This window comes from Emys orbicularis, chromosome 13 (assembly GCF_028017835.1).
Source record: "Emys orbicularis isolate rEmyOrb1 chromosome 13, rEmyOrb1.hap1, whole genome shotgun sequence".
Lineage (NCBI taxonomy): Eukaryota > Metazoa > Chordata > Testudines > Emydidae > Emys > Emys orbicularis.
Window position 1 is genome coordinate 12,919,188 of NC_088695.1, and position 23,066 is coordinate 12,942,253.

At 45.0% G+C, this 23,066-nt stretch overlaps 1 protein-coding gene and 1 pseudogene across 1 annotated transcript; one reads left to right on the forward strand and one right to left on the reverse strand.

The window, feature by feature from the left end:
* The first annotated feature begins 4,956 nt into the window (after window positions 1-4,956).
* On the forward strand, window positions 4,957-5,877 carry LOC135887666 (olfactory receptor 14A16-like). Its single transcript, XM_065415389.1, has one exon. The coding sequence runs from the start codon at window positions 4,957-4,959 to the stop codon at window positions 5,875-5,877; it is 921 nt and encodes a 306-aa protein (XP_065271461.1).
* Window positions 5,878-21,191: 15,314 nt separating this feature from the next.
* LOC135887440 (olfactory receptor 14A16-like) lies at window positions 21,192-22,060 on the reverse strand (annotated as a pseudogene).
* Window positions 22,061-23,066: the final 1,006 nt, after the last annotated feature.

Genomic DNA, 23,066 nt, shown 5'->3' on the forward strand with positions numbered 1-23,066 from the left:
TCCAAGTAATAACAGACACAACAAAGTGAATTACCAAGCAAAATAAAACAAAACACACAAGTCTAAGCCTAATACAGTAAGAACGTGATTCCAGATCAAATCTCACCCTCAGAGATGTTCCAGTAAGCTTCTGGATCCAGCAATTACTCACACACCTGTGATTACTGTCCTTTGTTCCAGTTTCTTTCAGGTATCCTTTGGGGGTAGAGAGGCTATCTCTTGAGCCAGCCGAAGAAAAAATGGAGGGGTTTCCAGGGCTTAAATAGACTTTCTCTTGTGGGTGGAAACCACTTCTCCTCTCCTATGCAGATTCCAGTGGCAGTATGGAGTTTTGGAGTCACCTGGGCAAGTCACATGTCCATGCATGACTCAGAACTTTACTGGCGAATGCCACATTCCCAGGAAAGCTCAGATGTGGATTGGCGTCTCTCAGAGTTCATTGTTAGCTTAAATGTTTCTACTGCTGTAGTCTGGAGCCCAACAGCTCTGCCTTACTCTTGGGTAGTTCCAAATCCCTGACAAGGTCATTCAGTTCACCTTGTGTTACGAGGTGTGGTTCAGAGGAGGAGGATGGGAGAAAATGTGGGTCCTGTGACATTGATGGCTCAGGACCAGAAGTTTCATCCTCTTCCTCTTCCTCGTCTGACTCAAGTGAGAATGATGCTGGTGCATCAGGAACTGGCAGTCCTTCTCCGTGGGGTACTGGGCGTATAGCTGATGGAATGTTTGGATAATGCACAGTTCACTTTTTCTTCTTTGACACACCTTTCCCAACTGGAGGCACCATGTAGAAGTAACATTTGCTGGTATGATCTGTTGGCTCTCTCCAAATCATTGGCACTGCAAAAGGCATAGATTTCCTTTTCCTGTTCAACCACTGGCAAAGATTTGTTGCACAAGTGTTGCAGCATATGTGTGGGGCCCACCTCTTGTCCTGATCTCCAATTTTGCCGCCAAACTAAAGGTGATAGGCTTTCTTAACCATAGTGGTTATACTGCGCTTTTGTGATGCAAAAGTCACTTCACCACAAACATAGCAGAAGTTATCTGCACTGTTCACACAAGTACGAGGCATCTCTGCTCACTTTGGCTAAACAGAACTGTGTCCCTTTGAAAAATCAAACACTGACAAATAAGAGAGCATGACACTGTGTGATTTCTAGAGCTGACATAGGGCAATTTGTTCAGCAGTGTGATGCTTCGTTATGATTGCATCATCCATGACTTCTAGGAATAACATGATGCAATTCATATCCTGTATGACGCAATACCAGCTTCAGATTGCATCATGCATTGTTTTGCCTAAAAAGCAAGTACTGTCCAAACCCAGTCATAGATTTATTCATAGATCCTGTCAAAGATGTATTTTAGTCATTTCTGGTTTAAATTGAGATCCCTTCCCTTTATAACTCACTTATCCTCCGCCATTCCCAAGTCAATGGTCATATATACTGACCCAATAGCATATCTTGAAAACTAGAGCCAATCAACAATTTTCAGCATCATTTTCATTCTCAGTGACCCAGAATTAGTAAAGTTTGACTACATTTATTTCAGAAGCATTTTGGCTGTAGAGCAGTGTTATCTGATAGTTGAACCTGATATGAGAGGCCCATAATATTAGGTAAGACACAGTCTCCTCCCCAAGGAGCTTACAATAGAAAAGACTGGAGGGGAAAGACAGCCCCAGAGAATTACTTTCCCAAGGTAATACAGCAGGTCAGTGGCAGGGCTAGGAATTGTTGCCAGATGACTGGAGTACAGTCCTGTGTGCCCTTAGTGTTTGCCTCACAATCTTCCCTCTAGACGTTGCTGCCTAATTTTAATTGTGATTATCTTAGTTTCTGGAAACTCTTTAGAGAAATAAAGGGCCACAGAAATTAATTATTGCCTCTGAGCTGTTGAGGGCTCCACGGACTGAGTCCCACAAGCCCTTAGAAATCACGCACGGATAAATCACCTTCCTGCTGCAACAAAGTTTTGACTCACAGCTCATCTGCAGACAGCACAGATCTCAGTGTATTTCCAGCAGCTCAGCCTCAGTGTGGTGGGGGAACGGCCTCATAATACAGGGATGGGACATTAGATAGAGAGATTGATCGATAGAGGGGTGTGTATGGGGCTAGACAGAGAGGGGAAATCAATTTCAGTCTGTAGCTTGAGGAGAAAAGACATCTCAGTCTGGGAGGATTCCACACACACCGGCACCGTAAGTTTGCTATTGCAATGAAATATATTTGGGGATTACAGAGTGGCACTTTAAGGACAAAATGGTAAGTGACAATAGACTTTTTTATAGTTTCACTCTTAGCTCAATTTGGGCATGGGAAACTGAGGCAGTCCAAAGCATTTATCTTAGGAAAGAGGGGGCAGAATATTCATTAAGAACATAAGGGTATAACAATGGCCGTACTGGGCCAGACCACAGGTACATCCAGCCCAGTATCCTGTCTACCGACAGTGGCCAATGCCAGGTGCCCCGGAGTTAGTGAACCTAACAGGTAATGATCAAGTGATCTCTCTCCTGCCATCTATCACCCCCACTCTAACTAACAGAGGCTAGGGACACCATTCTTTACCCATCCTGGCTAATAACCATTAATGGTCTTAACCTCCAGGAATGTATCCAGTTCTCTTTTAAACCCTGTTATATTCTTAGCCTTCACAACCTCCTTAGGCAAGGAGTTCCACAGGTTGACTGTCTGCTGTGTGAGGAAGAACTTCCTTTTATTTGTTTTAAACCAGCAGCCCATTAATTTCATTTGGTGGCCCTTAGTTCTTATATTATGGGAACAAGTAAATAACTTTTCCTTATTCACTTTCTCCACACCACTCATAATTTTGTATACCTCTATAATATCCCCCTTAGTCTCCTGCTTTCCAAGATGAAAAGTCCTAGCCTCTTTAGTCTCTCCTCATATGGGACCTGTTCCAAACCGCTAATCCTTTTAGTTGCCCTTCTCTGAACATTTTCTAATGCCAGTATATACTTTTTGAGATGAGGAGACCGCATCTGTACTTTTCTCAGTTTCCTTCTATTGCGAGTGGGGGAATGGATCAAATTGAGACACATATATTTAGAATGGATTGAGGAGTTTACATTAAAATTGTCCAAAAATTGTGACAAACACTATCAGCTCATTGTTACTTTTCTCTCTGTATCCATTAGTTTGTTGTTATTGCTGTCTTGCTGTCTGTTTGCACTTTTCTCTCTCAATTAGTTTGTTTTTACTTCTCTATCTACCTGTTTGTGTTAGTTCTGTGTTTCTCTCTCACTCTCTGTATCTATGTTTTTCTTACTTGTGTCGTGCTGTTAGTTTGTTGTTACATCTATCTATCTATCTATCTATCTATCTATCTATCTATCTATCTATCTATCTATCTATCTATCACACATCAACTGTTTGTGTCTGGGTCTCAGTTTATTGTTACTTCTGTCTATTAGATTACTGCAAGGACAGTTGAGTCAAGTGTGTTAGAACAGTGAGGATTAGGAGCCAGGACTCCTAGGTTCTATTCCCAGCCCTGGAAAGGGAGTGGGGTCTAGTGGGTAAGAGTAGTGGGGACTGAGAGCCGGAACTCCTGAGTTTTATGTGTGGCTCTGGTAGGAAGTTCAGTCCAGTGTGTAGAGGGGAGGAACCAGAACGGGGTGGGGTTCGATTTCTGTCTCTCATAAGGACTGTGGGACCGGCACCCCATATAACTTGAAGCTGAGTGGTTAGGGTGCTCAGCTGGCCTGTGACAGACTCAGGTTCAATCCCTCTCTCTGATTGATGATGAGAAGGGATTTGAATTCCCAATTTACAGGACAGTGCCTGAGCAGCTAGGCTACGGGCTGTTCTGAAATGAAACTGTCTCAATCTCTCCTGTTGAAGCTGCTCCACTTTGTGTCAATAATTAAATAGTCATTGGAGCAGGGACTTGGCTCTTCCAGACACCAGGTGAGCGCCCTGAGTACCAAGCTGGAGAATCACTCCCATGCCCCTACCCTGGCCCAATGACTCTCCATTGTCACTCACAGCAGTTATTCCTGATGGCAGTGGAGAGTCACTGGGACAGAGGCTGAGATGCAGTCTGATGTAGTCATTAGAGGAGGAGACAGGGAGTCACGACACCTCACTTGTGTTTCCAACTCTGGGAGGGAGTTGAGTCCAGTGGGTATAGCCAGAACTCCTGGCCTGTATTTCCAGCTCCGGGAGGCGTGTTGCATTTAGTGAGTTAGAGCAGGGGACAAACTAGGAGTCAGGACTCCTGGGTTCTCTTCCAAGCTCTGGGAGGGACTTTAGTTGAGTGGTTAGAGAAGCAGGAAGGGAACCGGAATGTCTGTCTCTCACAGCGAGCGTGGAAATCAGCCTAGAATGGGGGACGAAGCATCGGAACTCCAGAGCTGTATTCCTGACTCGAGTTTACTGTGTATTTATGGCTGGGTTTGGTCACCGACATGCAAGATGCTTCTACTGTTTAGAGCAGTTTAAATGGGGAGTAATTCTATGGCATGAAGTGAAATTACCCAACATTCGCAGCAGTACCCTGACTGCAGACTCTGGCCAGCCAGACCCCCGAATCCCCTTGATAAACTGAAGACTGTAACATTTATACAACTTTATCCAGAGTTTACCCACATCTGGGTGACAGAGGTATACAAATACCTCAAAAGCAATTGTTCCTAATTCTCCTCTCCATCACACTGGTGTAAATCAGAAGTAACTGCCCTGGAGTCCATTGAGCTTATTCTACTTTCTCTCACTCCAGTGTAAGTTGGGAGTAACTCCATTGGAGTCAGTGGGGCTGCTTTCCCCATCCTCATTCCCATATTACACCAATCTTCACAAGCTAAGGGTCAGACTCAAGGAAATTAAGGTGGTTATCACAAAAGGAGAGTTATTCAACTGATCTAATCCTGGCCCTTGCTCTTGTCCCTCCCTCTGCAACCAGAACATGATGTCCTGAGAAAGAATGCCTAACCAAACCAGCGTGACCGAGTTCCTTCTCCTGGGATTCTATGATTTTCAGGAGCTGCAGATTTTGCACTTTGTAGTGTTTCTACTGATTTACCTGGCAGCCCTGGTGGGGAATCTTCTTATCTTCATGGTCATAGCCTTCGACCACCACCTTCACACTCCCATGTACTTCTTCCTGATGAATCTGTCCGTCCTAGACCTTGGCTCCATCTCTGTCACCGTTCCCAAATCCATGGCCAACTCCCTCATGAACACCAGGTCCATTTCCTATGCTGGATGTGTTGCCCAAGTATTTTTCCTCCTCTTCTTGCTGGGATCAGATTTTTCCCTTCTCACCGTCATGGCGTACGACCGATATGTCGCCATCTGCCAACCACTGCACTACGACACAATGATGAACAGCAGAGCTTGTGTCCAAATGGCAGGTAGTGCCTGGATCAGTGGGATTCTCTTCTCTGTGCTACACACCGGGAACACATTTGCATTGACCTTCTGTGGAGGCAACATGGTGGATCAGTTCTTCTGTGAAATCCCCCAGCTGCTGAAGCTCACCTGTTCTGACTCATATCTGAGTGAAGTTGGGGTTATTGTCTTTACTGTATGTTTAGTCTTAGGCTGCTTTGTTTTTATGATTGTGTCGTATGTTCAGATCTTCAAATCAGTGCTCAGAATCCCCTCTGAGCAGGGCCAGCATAAAGCCTTCTCCACCTGCCTTCCTCACCTCTCTGTGGTCTCCTTGTTTGTTTGCACTGGGGCCTTTGCCTACCTGAAACCCACCTCCAGCTCCCCATCTGCTCTGGATCTTGTGGTGGCTGTTCTTTATTCCGTATTGCCACCAGTCATGAATCCAATTATCTACAGCATGAGGAACAAAGAGATCAAAGCTGCCCTGAGGAGACTGACTGGGTGTAGGTAATTCACCAAGAATTAATTTTCTGTCTTTCTCTAATTAAAGTTTGCTTACATAGTATCTTTAAGTATTCATTAATGTCAGTTATTTCCATGACCACACAGCTTCCACACAACCAGGTCTGATTTTGACCACAGTTGCACGAATGCAAATCCAGATTAACTCCACTGTTGTTACTGCCGCTGGGGTGATTTACACCAGTAGAAAATCTGGTCCAGTTGTGGAGTAAATGGGTGTAAATTCTCTGTGCTAGAGGAATCAGACTTTCATTCTATGCCAAAACAATACACAGTGCACTACTTGCCTAATGTACCCATTCCATGGCCACTGAAAACAATGATGGGAGTTGTCTTGCTTGCTTGTGTGTATAAATCAGTAGTGGCTTCATTGGAACCAAAGGAGTCAGACTGGTGTAAGACAGGGGTACATCCTCAACACGTTCCATTGACTTTGGTGGTGCTAAAGCAATGTTCAGCATCTGTGGATCTGTACTACTGCCTCCAATGGAGCTGTATATCCATTGCCACCAGCTGAGGACTGGGCCCATTGTCTTCTAAACCACCATTAATGGCCTAACCACTAAAGGGGGACAAGGAGCCAGAGTGTGTCAGTCTGGATCACATGTACATTCAGGCATGTGAGAGATGGAGAGACTGGCTAGAAATTACAGGGAGGTTTCTAACCACCAGTGGGGCGAGGTTCTGGAGCAGCCTCCCAATAGGAGTTGTGGGGGGCAAATGCCTGGATTAGTTTGAAGAGAGAGCTGGACACATGTCTGAGTGGGATTGTATGACAGGGGTGCTTGTGATGGTGGGGGGACGGGGCTCAGCAACCCTGGGGCTCACTTGCAGCGTATGTCTTATGTTCCTAAAAGCTCATGCTTCAGGGTTTCATCTGGCCATTGGCAGGGGTCAGGAAGGGCTTCCTGCCCCGGACCCAGTGTCTTCTGGGAGGGTTTTTTAAAATCTCTGAAGCATCGGGCAGCCCTGGCTGGAGATAGCACATTGAGCGGGATGTGCCAGGGCTCTGAGGTGACACAGAGCCATTCTCTCTTTCTCGGGTTCTTGGCTGGCTGTTTCTTGCCCACAAGCTCAGGGTCTAACTGATCACCATGCTGGGGTCAGGAAGGAATTTCCCCCCTGGTCAGATTGGCAGGGACATTGTGGGGGGTCACTTTCATCAGCATCGTGTGGTGCAGGTCACTTGCCCGGATTTTCTGGGTGCATCTCAATCATTTCCCTGCCATTGTGGGAGCCTCGGGAAATGGTGCCCTTCACTCTCTCCTATTCTTTGCCAATTGCACAGAACTGTCTGGTGTCCTGAAGGTTGTGACACTTCGGTCTAATTTCAGTTGTTGGGTTTGGTGTGCAGATGCTGAGTGGTGTTGGCATACAGCAGGTCAGACTGGATCATCTGGTCATCCCTTCAGGCCTTGAACTCTGTGACTTTATGGATGTGCATGAATGGGGGAGAGGATAAGGGGCCACACAGAGAATAAATTCCGGTAGAGTCCATGGCGTTTCATTAGTACAACTGTCTGTGATGCCCTGTCCTCCTGGCTGGGGATAGGCGACTCCAGCTCCAGAGCCCTTGACCTCTGAAGCCGTGCAGTATCACTGTATAAACACCACCCATGGGCTGTGCATGTTATGAGGCCCCTCTGTGCCCCACCTAGAGGATAGGGGGCTGTTCCAGGGGCTTACAGGCAACCTGGCTGTTCAGTTCAAGCTGTAGGAGCTCGTACTCTGGTTGTCTCTGGTTGAGTCCCCCAGGTGCCAGCCTGGATTAGATGGTGACCCTCGCATATGCGCAAGTGCCCTGAGAACTTCAGGGGACCTTATTCCTGCACTAATCAGAGGCTCATGTTGCCTACCAAGCTACTGCAGAACAGCAGCGGGAGTGAGACCTAAGAGGGGAGGGACTTCTTAGTGAGAGGAGGGGCAGGTTTATTCATGGATCAGCTTAGTCATGCCCATTCCTAGTCCCTCTGCACCCTGGAGACCGAAGATGCATGGCATGGGCAGGGGTGTGTGTGTTGCTCTCAGCTCAGGTTGGTAGAGCTGGTAAAAGTAACTTGTCATTGGGAAATGGTTTCCTCAACCTGTTCATGAGAAATGCTGCTATGTTTTTAGCTGAGTTAAACAATCTGACAAAGGCTTAGAAAAATGTTTCCCAGCTCTTCCCTTAAGTAGGTTGGCCACTGAGGCATTCCCAGAATACCGGATCTGACGGGTTGGATCACAGAAACCCCCTTGGGAACTGCCACCTGTTGTGCCTGGACTACTTCTGAGCCTGTCTTCCCTGCCAGCTTGGGACATCAGTGCCTTGTCTGGTTTGAGCCCGACACGCTTGTCTGCTACAAAGACAGATCCATGTCTGAACCATGTCCACCGAAAGCTGCAGGCTTAACTTAAAACAGCTTAAGAAGTTTTCCTGTCTTCAACACTCGGGTACCGTACTCTGAATGGGGTCCAAACCCCGAATAAATCAGTTTTACCCTGTATAAAGTTTATACAGGATAAACTCATAAAATTTTCACCCTTTATAACGCATATAGAGACATATGCACAGCTGTTTGCCCCTCCCCCCAGGTATTAATACATACTCTGGGTATTTAATAAGTCAAAAGTGATTTTATTAAAAACAAAAAGTAGGATTTAAGTGGTTCCAAGTAATAACAGACACGACAAAGTGAATTACCAAGCAAAATAAAACAAAACACGCAAGTCTAAGCCTAATACAGTAAGAAAGTGATTCCAGATAAATCTCACCCTCAGAGATGTTCCAGTAAGCTTCTGGAATTCCAGCAATTACTCACACACCTGTGGTTACTGTCCTTTGTTCCAGTTTCTTTCAGGTATCCTTTGGGGGTGGAGAGGCTATCTCTTGAGCCAGCTGAAGACAAAATGGAGGTGTTTCCAGGGCTTAAATAGACTTTCTCTTGTGGGTGGAAACCACTTCTCCTCTCCTATGCAGATTCCAGTTGCAAGATGGAATTTTGGAGTCACCTGGGCAAGTGACATGGCCATGCATGACTCAGAACTTTACTGGCGAATGCCACATTTCCAGGAAAGCTCAGCTGTGGATTGGCGTCTCTCGGAGTTCATTGTTAGTTTAAATGTTTCTTCATTGGGCACTTACTGAGAATAGTCTTTTTCCAGAAGCTGACCAACTGCTTCACTGAGGCTAATTAAAATCAAACAAATACAAAGCCAATATTCATAACTTTGAATACAAAAATGATGCATGCATGTAAATAGGATGAATATATCCAGTAGATCATAACCTTTGCAGAGATATGTTATATTGCAAATCTAACATAAATCATATTCCAGTCATGTCATATTTACACTTATAAGCATATTTCTATAAAGCATTATGGGGTTTATTATTTCTAGAAAGCAACGTCATACCTGAAATTCTGGTACTTCTGGGAAAGCTGTGGCCCCTCCCCTACCACATGGCCATGCCTGCCAGTGTGAGCTTGCATGCATCCCTCATACTTGATACTGGACAAAACCACATCTGGTTTTGTCTCAGTACCAGACAGGGGACAAACCACACGAAAAGGGGGTTATCCAGCTTAAAACCAAATGAATGGCCAGCTACCCACCATGCTCACTCCTCCCAAACAGCTTCTGTGCGGCTTCCTAGAAATCTCCTCTACCAGGAATGTGTTCCAACCAACTGGATCTCCTGCATTCTGTGCCAGAGGCACTGATGGTGGGTATATTGTCCAAACAATGAACATCATGGCTGCTTTCTGGAGTAGGGCCTAATGGAGTTAAAGGAGTCCTTGGGAACTTGTTTTTAACTCCTTAGGCCTCTTAGAAAATCACAGCTCTGGTCTTAGACCAACCTCCTGTCTTCTTCCTAGACATGGCACCTCTGGGTTAGGTGTGAGACACACTGCCTTGGAGAAGTGCACTAGCTTTATAGGTGAAAGGAAGGATTTAGTTCTCCAGGGCTCTCAATTAAGAACCAAACAAACAAGCGACTGAAAACAGGCTTTAGTCTAGAATTTTAAAGGTTGCCAAGGGAGGTTGTGGAATTCCCATCATTGTAGATGTTTTGAAGAACAGGTTGGACAAGCAACTGTCAGGGCGGATCTAGATTTACTAGGTCCTGCCTCAGCTTCTCAAGGTCCTTTTCAGCTTCACATTTCTATGGTTCTGTGATTCTATAATATACCTACAAAAGACATTTTTTTTCTGTCAGATGAGCTGTCGCCAGCCACAGAATCAGCAGAGATATGGGAATGTTCTTCAAAGGGGAGGACTATTCTTTCCAGGAATTTAAGATGGAATTTTCAAAGAGCGAGGCACCCGATTCCTCTTGGCTTCCAGTCCCTCCCAGCCCGGCATTTCTGTGATTCTATGATCTCTGGTGGATATCGAAGATCATGAGTCAACGGACCCACAGCTGCACACCAGGGTATCATTGCCCAGTATAGACACCTGCACTTCATCACCTAAGGCCAGGTTTTCAAAGGTGTTTAGGTGCCCGGTAGGTTTTTCTAAAGCATCCAGGTGTCCAAAAGTATTGATTTAAATGGGAGTAAGCTGCCTAGTTGCTTTTGAAAAACCTACTAGGTGCCTAAATATCCCGTTGGGCCTGGATCCATAAAGAGACCCTTGCTGACCTTAAACGCATAAAAGAGGCTTACAAGAAGTGGAAGATGGGACAAATGACCAGGGAGGAGTATAAAAATATTGCTCAGGCATGCAGGAGTGAAATCAGGAAGGCCAAATCACACTTGGACTTGCAGCTAACAAGAGATGTTAAGAGTAACAAGAAGGGCTTCTTCAGGTATGTTAGCAACAAGAAGAAAGTCAAGGAAAGTGTGGGCCCCTTACTGAATGAGGAAGGCAAACTAGTAACAGAGGATGTGAAAAAACCTAATGTACTCAATGATTTTTTTGCCTCTGTCTTCACGAACAAGGTCAGCTCCCAGACTGCTGCACTGCGCAGCACAGTATGGGGAGAAGGTGACCAGCCCTCTGTGGAGAAAGAAGTGGTTTGGTACTATTTAGAAAAACTGGACGAGCACAAGTCCATGGGGCCGGATGCGCTGCATCCGAGGGTGCTAAAGGAGTTGGCGGATGCGATTGCAGAGCCATTGGCCATTATCTTTGAAAACTCATGGCGATCGGGGGAGGTCCCGGATGACTGGAAAAAGGCTAATGTAGTGCCCATCTTTAAAAAAGGGAAGAAGGAGGATCCTGGGAACTACAGGCCAGTCAGCCTCACCTCAGTTCCTGGAAAAATCATGGAGCAGGTCCTCAAGGAATCAATTCTGAAGCACTTAGAGGAGAGGAAAGTGATCAGGAACAGTCAGCATGGATTCACCAAGGGCAAGTCATGCCTGACTAACCTAATTGCCTTCTATGACGAGATAACTGGGTCTGTGGATGAGGGGAAAGTAGTGGATGTGTTATTCCTTGACTTTAGCAAAGCTTTTGATACAGTCTCCCACAGTATTCTTGCCAGCAAGTTAAAGAAGTATGGATTGGATGAATGGACTATAAGGTGGATAGAAAGCTGCTAGATCGTCGGGCTCAACGGGTAGTGATAAACGGCTCCATGTCTAGTTGGCAGCCGGTTTCAAGTGGAGTGCCCCAGGGGTCGGTCCTGGGGCCGGTTTTGTTCAATATCTTCATTAATGATCTGGAGGATGGCGTGGACTGCACTCTCAGCAAGTTTGCAGATGACACTAAACTGGGAGGAGTGGTAGATACACTGGAGGGTAGGGACAGGATACAGAGGGACCTAGACAAATTAGAGGATTGGGCCAAAAGAAACCTGATGAGGTTCAACAAGGACAAGTGCAGAGTCCTGCACTTAGGACAGAAGAATCCCATGTACTGTTACAGACTAGGGACCGAATGGCTAGGAAGCAGTTCTGCAGAAAAAGACCTAGAAGTTATAGTGGACGAGAAGCTGGATATGAGTCAACAGTGTGCGCTTCTTGCCAAGAAGGCTAACTACATTCTGGGCTGTATAAGTAGGGGCATTGCCAGCAGATCGAGGGACGTGATCGTTCCCCTTTATTCGACATTGGTGAGGCCTCATCTGGAGTACTGTGTCCAGTTTTGGGCCCCACACTACAAGAAGGATGTGGAGAAATTGGAAAGAGTCCAGCGGAGAGCAACAAAAATGATTAGGGGGCTGGAGCACATGAGTTATGAGGAGAGGCTGAGGGAACTGGGATTGTTTAGTCTACAGAAGAGAAGAATAAGGGGGGATTTGATAGCTGCTTTCAACTACCTGAAAGGGGATTCCAAAGAGGATGGATCTAGACTGTTCTCAGTGGTACCAGATGATAGAACAAGAAGTAATGGTCTCAAGTTGCAGTTGGGGAGGTTTAGGTTGGATATTAGGAAAAAACTTTTTCACTAGGAGGGTGGTGAAGCACTGGAATGGGTTACCTAGGGAGGTGGTGGAATCTCCTTCCTTAGAGGTTTTTAATGTCAGGCTTGACAAAGCCCTGGCTGCGATGATTTAGTTGGGAATTGGTCCTGCTTTGAGCAGAGGGTTGGACTAGATGACCTCCTGAGGTCCCTTCCAACCCTGATATTCTATGATTCTATGATTCATGGTGACCTACAGTGTGGCAACACCTAACTTTTAGGCACCTAGAAAATCACTGGGACAACAATAGGGTCACACACAGCCTGAGTCAGGCCTTCGGGCTCCCTATACGATGGATAGGGAGAGACAGACACCTAAGAATGGGAGTCAGAAAATCCAGCACACTAGGAGGGGAGGCGCCTGAGCTAGCCGATGGGAGATGCCGAGGAGAGGAGTGTGTTCTAGCTCAGAGAGAGATGCCTAAGTCCAGTCTGGGAGGCTCCTGTCTCTGCTAGTGAACCACGAACCAGGGGAAGATAGGCACATGCTCCGTCCGGGGCCTGATCTGGTAATACCCGATACTTGATGACATCAAATGGATACTCCGATCTAATCAAACATACCTCACCCTCCCAAACCCCCACCCACCAAAAACATCTGGAACAAGGAAACAAATCAACCAACCAACAAAATACAGTACATCCTCACTATAACAAACCCCTGGGGATCCAAGCCATTTGTTCATTAATACCAGGGGTTCATTATAGAAAAAGAGCCCTGCCTCTGGTGGCAGCGGCTGGCCCCTTGAGCCCCACGGCCATGGCGGAGGCTGACAGCTCTTCCAGCCCTGGGTCAGTAGCGGGGGCAGAATTTTTACTCCCCACTCTGAAAAAAGGAGAAGAGACAGAGACCCCATATGTGACTTTGATATGGTAACTGATTTTATGTGGAAAGTGCACTGATACCATGGTGAAGGGTGGCAGTACAAAAGCCTCAAACAGATCAATCGATCAATAGATGGAGGGATATGTATGTGGATGGATGGATAGCTAGACATGATAAGTTCATGCAGGATAGATCCATCAGTGGCTATTAACCAAGAGGGTCAGGGATGCAACCCTGTGCTCTGGGTGTCCCTAAGCCTCTGACTGCCAGATGCTGGGATTGGACAACACAGGATGGGTCACTCAATAATTGTCCTGTTCTGTTCATTCCCTCTGAAGCATCTGACATTGACCACTGTGTAAAGACAGGATATTTATATAGGTGTAAATTTATAGTAACTCCATTGACCTGAGTGCAGTTTTTTTAGATATTTGCATGGGTGTAAATACCTCAGTGTGCATAAACGGATTACACGTTATGTTCTCAAGGAGACAATAATGTCAAGAGTTGATTATATTTATAAGGAAACACAGAATGAGACAATGGTCATGGGAGAAAGATAGCCATTTTATTTTTTGGAAAATAGCCTTGACCCAATCATTTTCCACAGTTCAGCACTGATATCCTTGTTCCTCATGCTATAAATGATCGGATTCATCATGGGAGATATATGGGACATAACGGTGTTGTGTTTGTGTGTGAGAGCCAGTGAGTGTGTGTCTATTATTGTTTTTGTGCTGGGGGAAAGTGTCTGTTTGGTGCATTTAGGCTGGTGTGTTAGAGTGAGTGTTTGCATGTTGGATAATGTACGTGTGCCTGCTTGTGTGATGTGTGAGTGAGCATCATGGTGTGTGTGTGTGCATCAGTCTATGGAATATACTGCATGGGTGTTTGTGTGAGTGTTTGCCTGTGTGTTTAAATGGCAATAATTGAACACAATAAAAGTTATCAGGTGAATCAAAAAGTCAAACACAATTTTGTATCAGGTTCCATTTTGACAAAATCTAAACATTTTGTTTCAATTTTGACCACGTTTTAAAGTAAAATTAAGGAAAAAATTAAATGAAAAGTTGTTTTCTACTGGAAAATCAAAACATTTCATTCCAAAAAGGTCAATTGTTTTACACTTCAACTGACAATGCCACTTTTTTTAACCTCTGACCAGTGCAAATTTTGTGGTCCATTTTAAGAATGGGCTTAATTTTTCTCTCACACTGATATAAATCCTTATTATTTCCATTGAATCTACTTTAGTGTCAGTGGATTTAATGTAATTTATATCAGTCTAAACTAGAAGCTGAACTTTTCTCTGGCAGTTTGATCAACATGCCCAGTTTTTTTAAACTGTTTATTTAGGAAGTTTTAACAAGTTTACAAATCCTTACCATGTAAATATCAGAAACAAAACAATCATTACAACAGTGAACTTTGGTTTAAAGAGACTTCATATGGGCATATAGTCACCAAATCTTTCTATTTAACAGGGTGTTACTATAGTACAGAGTGAGGATCATTAGAAATCCTTCATCATTTCTGGTGATTTTATTAAATTGAGTGAAATTTCTGTATTCACATATTTAACAGAACAGGTTTGTCTATCAAATGTTCATATGTAAAGCAATTGAACAGGTGTGCTGGGATTTTTTTGCAGGTGAATATAATTTGAGCACTGAATAAGAGGTGGGTAGAGCCAGAACTCCTGGACTGTATTTCCAGCTCTGGGACAGGTGTTGATTTTACTGGGTTACAGCAGGGGTGAACTGAGAGACAGGATTCCTGGGTTCTCTTCGAAGCTCTGGGGGGGAAGTTTAGTAGAGTAGTTAGAGAAGCAGGAAGGGAGCCAGAACGTCTTTCTCACAGCGAGCATGGAAAACTGGCTAGAACGGGGGACAAAGCATCACGAGTCCTGAGCTGTATTCATGACTCAAGTTTACTGTGTAATTATGGCTGGGTTTGGTCACCTCCAGGTGAAATGCTGCTTCCATTTAGAGCAGTATAAATGGGGAGTAATTCCATGGCATGCAGTGAAATTAACCCACATTCACAGCAGTGCCCCGACAGCAGAATCTGGCCAGCCAAACCCCTGATTCCCCTCGGTAAACTGAGGATAGTAACATTTATACAACATTATCCAGTGTTCGCCCACCTCTGGGTGACAGAGGTATACAAATACTTCAAAAGCAATGATTCCTAATTCTTCTCTCCATCACCCTGGTACAAATTAGGAGTAACTGCACTGAAGTCCATTGAGCTGATTCTACTTTCTCTCACCCCAGTGTAAATCAGGAGTAAAACCACTGGAGTCAATGAGACTGTTTTCCCCCTCCTCATTCCCATATTGCACCAATCTTCACAAGCTAAGGGTCTGACCCAAGGAAATTAAGGTGGTTTTCACAAAAGGAGAGTTATTTTACTGATCTAATCCTGCTCCCTGCTCTTGTCCCTCTCTCTGCAACCATCACACAAAGTCATGAGAAAGAAGATGTCCAACCGAACCACCGTGACTGAGTTCCTTCTGCTGGGATTCTTTGATGTTTCAGAGCTGCAAATTTTGCACTTTGTGGTGTTTCTAGTGATTTATCTGGCAGCCCGGATGGGGAATCTTCTTATCTTCATGGCCATAGCCTTCGACCACCACCTTCACACCCACATGTACTTCTTCCTGATGAATCTCTCTGTCATAGACCTTGGCTCCATCTCTGTCATCATCCCCAAATCCATGGCCAACTCCCTCATGAACACCAGGGCCATTTCCTATGCTGGATGTGTTCATATGCAAAGCAATTGGACAGGGGTGCTGGGATATTTTTGCAGGAGAATATACTTTGAGCACTGAATAAGAGGTAACCAAATATCTAAGTATCTATTTGTCCTCTGTCTATTTTCCTAATACATAATTGTTGTGTTAATTTTTCCATAACCAACCTCCCATATTGTTTTGAACTATTCATCAATGTTTAGACTGTTTCATTTCCAATTGAGAGGTTACTAATAACTGAGCAGTTCCTAGCAGATCAGGGGTTAATTTTTCATTTCCTGTTGTGCGACCATTTCCACCAGTAAGACCCAGGAGGATCACCAGAAGGTTATTAGATAATAAATATCCAACAATTGGGTCATTTAGTTACAGATTGCTTCCAATATTCTAACAATTGGACATGTCCAATGCATCAAATCTCCTTTCACCACAATTTCTCTAACATTTAGTCTGTATATATATATTTAACCTGCCTGTGCGAGGTACCGTTCAAACAGTATTTTAAAGAAATTTTCTTGTATTGTGCTACAGACTGGAGTTGCTGGTCCTCTTTTCCAGATCAAACCCCATTCCTCTGCATGCTGGTTTTTTTTCACTGTTCCTTACAGGTCAGGTTTTCTAACCTTTGATCATTTTTGTTGGTCTCCTCTGAACTTTCTCCAATCTGTCCACATCTTTCTTAAAGTGTGGCACCCAGAACAGGACACAATACTCCAGCTGAGGCCTCAACAGTGCCAAGTAGAGCGGGACAATTACCTCCCGTGTCTTACATATGACATTCCAGTGCTTCACCAACCCATTCCAGTGCTTCACCAAGCTCCTAGTGAAAAAGTTTTTCCTAATATCCAACCTAAACTTCCCCCACTGCAACTTGAGATCATTACTCCTTCTTCTGTCATCTGGTACCACTGAGAACAGATTTCAATGGGATGTAGATGCCTAGTTGCTTTTGAAAAACCTACTAGGTGCTAAAATACCTCTGGGGCCTGAATCCATAAAGAGGCCCAGGCATCGTGACTCGCAGTGCGGCAACACCTAAAGTTTAGGCACTTAGAAAATCACTGGGACAACAATAGGGTCACACACAGCCTGAGTCAGGCCCCCGGGTTCCCTATACAACAGATAGGGAGAGACAAACACCTAAGAATGTGAGTCACAAATTCCAGCACACTAGGAGGGGAGGCGCCTGAGCTAGCCGATGGGAGATGCCGACGACAGGAGTGTGTGCTAGTTCAGAGAGAGATGCCTAAGTCCAGTCAGGGAGGCCCCTGTCTCTGCTAGGGAACCACGAACCAGGGGAAGATACGCACATGCTCCGTCCGGGGCCTGATCTGATAGTACCCACTACTTGATGACATCAAATGGATATTCCCATCTAATCAAACATACCTTGCCCTCACAAACACCCACCCACCAAAAACATCTGGAACAAAGAAACAAATCAACCAACCAACAAAATACAGTACATCCTTGTCAGAATGAACCCTTGGGGACCCAAGCCATTTATTCGTTAAAGCCAGGGGTTCATTATAGCAAAAGAGCCCTGACACCAGGGGCAGCGGCTGACACCTTGAGCCCATGGCCATGGCGGAGGCTGACAGCTCATAGATTCTAGGACTGGAAGGGACCTCGAGAGGTCATCGAGTCCAGTTCCCTGCCCGCATGGCAGGACCAAATACTGTCTAGACCATCCCTGATAGACATTTATCTAACCTACTCTTAAATATCTCCAGAGATGGAGATTCCACAACCTCCCTAGGCAATTTATTCCAGTGTTTAACCACCCTGACAGTTAGGAACTTTTTCCTAATGTCCAACCTAGACCTCCCTTGCTGCAGTTTAAGCCCATTGCTTCTTGTTCTATCCTCAGAGGCTAAGGTGAACAAGTTTTCTCCCTCCTCCTTATGACACCCTTTTAGATACCTGAAAACTGCTATCATGTCCCCTCTCAGTCTTCTCTTTTCCAACTAAACAAACCCAATTCTTTCAGCCTTCCTTCATAGGTCATGTTCTCAAGACCTTTAAACATTCTTGTTGCTCTTCTCTGGACCCTTTCCAATTTCTCCACATCTTTCTTGAAATGCGGTGCCCAGAACTGGACACAATACTCCAGCTGAGGCCTAACCAGAGCAGAGTAGAGCGGAAGAATGACTTCTCGTGTCTTGCTCACAACACACCTGTTAATACATCCCAGAATCATGTTTGCTTTTTTTGCAACAGCATCACACTGTTGACTCATATTTAGCTTGTGGTCCTCTATAACCCCTAGATCCCTTTCTGCCGTACTCCTTCCTAGACAGTCTCTTCCCATTCTGTATGTGTGAAACTGATTTTTTCTTCCTAAGTGGAGCACTTTGCATTTGTCTTTGTTAAACTTCATCCTGTTTAACTCAGACCATTTCTCCAATTTGTCCAGATCATTTTGAATTATGACCCTGTCCTCCAAAGCAGTTGCAATCCCTCCCAGTTTGGTATCATCCGCAAACTTAATAAGCGTACTTTCTATGCCAATATCTAAGTCGTTAATGAAGATATTGAACAGAGCCGGTCCCAAAACAGACCCCTGCGGAACCCCACTCGTTATGCCTTTCCAGCAGGATTGGGAACCATTAATAACAACTCTCTGAGTACGGTTATCCAGCCAGTTATGCACCCACCTTATAGTAGCCCCATCTAAATTGTATTTGCCTAGTTTGTCGATAAGAATATCATGCGAGACTGTATCAAATGCCTTACTAAAGTCTAGGTATACCACATCCACAGCTTCTCCCTTATCCACAAGACTCGTTATCCTATCAAAGAAAGCTATCAGATTGGTTTGACATGATTTGTTCTTTACAAATCCATGCTGGCTGTTCCCTATCACCTTACCACCTTCCAAGTGTTTGCAGATGATTTCCTTAATTACTTGTTCCATTATCTTCCCTGGCACAGAAGTTAAATTAACTGGTCTGTAGTTTCCTGGGTTGTTTTTATTTCCCTTTTTATAGATGGGCACTATATTTGCCCTTTTCCAGTCTTCTGGAATCTCTCCTGTCTCCCATGATTTTCCAAAGATAATAGCTAGAGGCTCAGATACCTCCTCTATTAGCTCCTTGAGTATTCTAGGATGCATTTCATCAGGCCCTGGTGACTTGCAGGCATCTAACTTTTCTAAGTGATTTTTTAACTTGTTCTTTTTTTATTTTTTCTGCTAAACCTACCCCCTTCCCATTAGCATTCACTATGTTAGGCATTCCTTCAGACTTCTCGGTGAAGACCGAAACAAAGAAGTCATTAAGCATCTCTGCCATTTCCAAGTTTCCTGTTATTGTTTCTCCTTCTTCACTAAGCAGTGGGCCTACCCTGTCTTTGGTTTTCCTCTTGCTTCTAATGTATTGATAAAAAGTCTTCTTGTTCCCCTTTATTCCCGTAGCTAGTTTGAGCTCATTTTGTGCCTTTGCCTTTCTAATCTCGCTCCTGCATTCCTGTGTTGTTTGCCTATATTCATCCTTTGTAATCTGTCCTAGTTTCCATTTTTTGTGTGACTCCTTTTTATTTTTTAGATCATGCAAGATCTCGTGGTTAAGCCAAGGTGGTCTTTTGCCACATTTTCTATCTTTCCTAACCAGCGGAATAGCTTGCTTTTGGGCCCTTAATAGTGTCCCTTTGAAAAACTGCCAACTCTCCTCAGTTGTTTTTCCCCTCAGTCTTGATTCCCATGGGACCTTACCTATCAGCTCTCTGAGCTTACCAAAATCCGCCTTCCTGAAATCCATTGTCTCTATTTTGCTGTTCTCCCTTCTACCCTTCCTTAGAATTGCAAACTCTATGATTTCATGATCACTTTCACCCAAGCTGCCTTCTACTTTCAAATTCTCAACGAGTTCCTCCCTATTTGTTAAAATCAAGTCCAGAACAGCTTCCCCCCTAGTAACTTTTTCAACCTTCTGAAATAAAAAGTTGTCTGCAATGCAGTCCAAGAATTTTTTGGATAGTCTGTGCCCCGCTGTGTTATTTTCCCAACATATATCCGGATAGTTGAAGTCCCCCATCACCACCAAATCTTGGGCTTTGGATGATTTTGTTAGTTGTTTAAAAAAAGCCTCATCCACCTCTTCCACCTGGTTAGGTGGCCTGTAGTAGACTCCTAGCATGACATCACCCTTGTTTTTTTACCCCTTTTAGCCTAACCCAGAGACTCTCAACACTTCCATCTCCTATGTCCATCTCTACCTCAGTCCAAGTGTGTACATTTTTAATATATAAGGCAACACCTCCTCCCTTTTCCCCCTGTCTATCCTTCCTGAGCAAGCTGTATCCATCCACACCAACATTCCAATCATGTGTATTATCCCACCAAGTTTCAGTGATGCCAACAATGTCATAGTTGTATTTATTTATTAGCACTTCCAGTTCTTCCTGCTTATTACCCATACTTCTCGCATTTGTATATAGGCATCTAAGATACTGGTTTGATCTTTCCTCCCAGTTTTGTCCTGACCCTCCTTTCTCTCTGCCAATATAGCCCACACTGCCTCTCGTTTCCGACCCATCTCCCAGGTCTCCATGTTCCCCACTTACCTGCGGGCTTTGCTCACCTGTCCCCGTCGAACCTAGTTTAAAGCCCTTCCGGTCTTGGTTCGGTAGTGGGAGCAGAGAGCTCCTCTGGCCTCGGGGCCGTGGAGGGGACAGAATCTTTACTCCCCATCCTGAAAAAAGGAGAAGAGCCAGTGACCCCATATGTGACTTTGATATGGTAACTGATTTTATATGGAAAGTGCTCTGATACCATGGTGATGGGTGGCAGTACATAAGCCTCACACTGATCGATCGATCAATAGATGGAGGGGTATGTATGGGTATGGATGGATAGCTAGACATGATAAGTTCATGGAGGATAGGTCCATTAATGGCTATTAACCAAGAGAGTCAGGCATGCAAACCTGTGCTCTAAGTGTCCCTAAGCCTCTGATTGCCAGATGCTGGAATTGGACAACACAGGATGGGTCACTCAATAATTGCCCTGTTCTGTTCATTCTCTGTGAAGCATATGACATTGGCCACTGTGTGAAGACAGGATATTTATATAGGTGTAAATTTGTAGTAACTCCATTGACCTGAGTGGAGTTTTTCTAGATATTTACCAATGTAAATACCTCAGTGTGCCAAAACAGACTGCACATTATGGTCTCATGGAGACAATAATGTCAAGAGTTGATTATATTTATAAGAAACACAGAATGAGACGATGGTCATTGGAGAAAGATAGCCATTTTATTTTTTGGAGAATAGCCGTAACCCAATCATTTTCCACAGGGCAGATTTGATATCCTTGTTCCTCATGCTATAAATGATCGGATTCATCATGGGAGGCACCAGGGCACAAAAAAACTGGCACCATGAGATCCAGACCTGAGATTGAGCTGGAGGTGGGTTTAATATAGGCAAAACTAGCAGTGCAAACAAACCCGGAGACCACAATGAGGTGAGGGAGGCAGGTGGAAAAGGCTTTATGCCAGCCCTGCTCAGAGGGGAGTCTCAGCACTGTTTTGAAGATCAGAACATAAGACACAATTATAAAAACAAAGCAGTTTAAGGCAAAGTACACGCTAAGGGCAATAACCCCAGTTTCACTGAGACATGAGTCATAGCAAGTAAGTTTGAGGAGCTGGGGGATTTCACAGAAGAACTGCCCCATCTCATTGTCTCCACAGAAGATTACTGCAAACGTGTTTCCAGTGTGCAGTGCAGAATTGAGACCCCCCCACTGATCCAGATACTGGCTGCCATTTGGAAACAAGCTCTCCTGTTCATCATTGACTCATAGTGCAGTGGTTGGCAGATGGTGAAATACCGGTCATATGCCATGATCGTCAGTAAGAGAAGCTCAGCTGCAGTGAAGAAAAGGAAGAGAAAGTATTGGGCGGCACATCCATAATACGAAATGGCCCTGGTGCTAATGAGGGAATTGGCTATGGACTTGGGGACGACAATGGAGATTGAGCTAAGGTCTAGGATGGACAGATTGTTCAGGAAGAAATACATGGGTGTATGAAGATGGTGGTTGAGAGCTATGGCTGTGATGATGAGATGATTCCCAGTCAGGGCTGCCAGGTAAATCGCTAGAAACAGCATGAAATGCAAAATTTGCAGCTCCCAAATGTCAGAGAATCCCAGGAGAAGGAACTCGGTCACAGTGATTTGGTTGGACATTTTCTTCCTCGAAGGGAAAGACAAGGGCAATGGCCAGGGTTTGGCTGCTGTAAGTAGAGGCCTTGCTGGCGCCCTAGACAGGGCCAGCTCCAGGGTTTTTGCCGCCCCAAGCAGCAAAAAAAAAAAAAAAAAAAAAAAAAAAAAATCCGTGATCGCAAGCGGTGGCAGCTTTACCTCCGCTTCATTCTACGGTGGCAATTCAGCGGCAGGTACTTCGCTCCGAGAGGCAGTGACAGCCTTGCTGCCGAATTGCCGCCGGACGTGCCGCCCCCCTCTTCATTGTCCACCCCAGGTATCTGTTTGTTACGCTGGTGCCTGGCCCTGGCCCTAGGCATAACTAACAGTGTGAACCAAAGGCTGCAAACAAAAGTAGGCCTGACCTTGGCAGAATAGTAATACACCAGGTATTGACTAACCAAGTAAGCACATTCCTGATCGGAGAGGATGGAACAAGAACACCCAGATTTCTCAAATAACTTTGAGAAATTCCTAAAAGATGATACAGGAGCACACTGACCCCTCGTAAGATAAGCAGGGGAGGACAGGATAATGGATGAGGATGTTTTTCTTGACCCAGCAGGTACTAGGTGTAGGGCTGGTAACTAACAACACCTAGGGTATGTCTACACTACGAGAGTAGTTCGAATTTATAGAAGCCGGTTTTATAGAAATCGGTTGTATACAGCCGATTCTGTGTGTCCCCACATAAAATGCTCCCAGGTGCTCTAGTCGGCGGTCCGCGTCCACAGTACCGAGGCTAGCGTCGACTTCCGGAGCATTGCACTAGGGGTAGCTATCCCACAGTTCCCGCAGTCTCCGCCGCCCATTGGAATTCTGGGTTGAGATCACAATGCCTGAATGATGCAAAACCGTGTCGCGGGGGGTTCTGGGTAGATGTCGTCAGGCCACTCCCCCTCCATCAGAGCAACGGCAGACAATAGATTCGCGCCTTTTTACCTGGGTTACCTGTGCAGACAGCATACCACGGCAAGCATGGAGCCGGCTC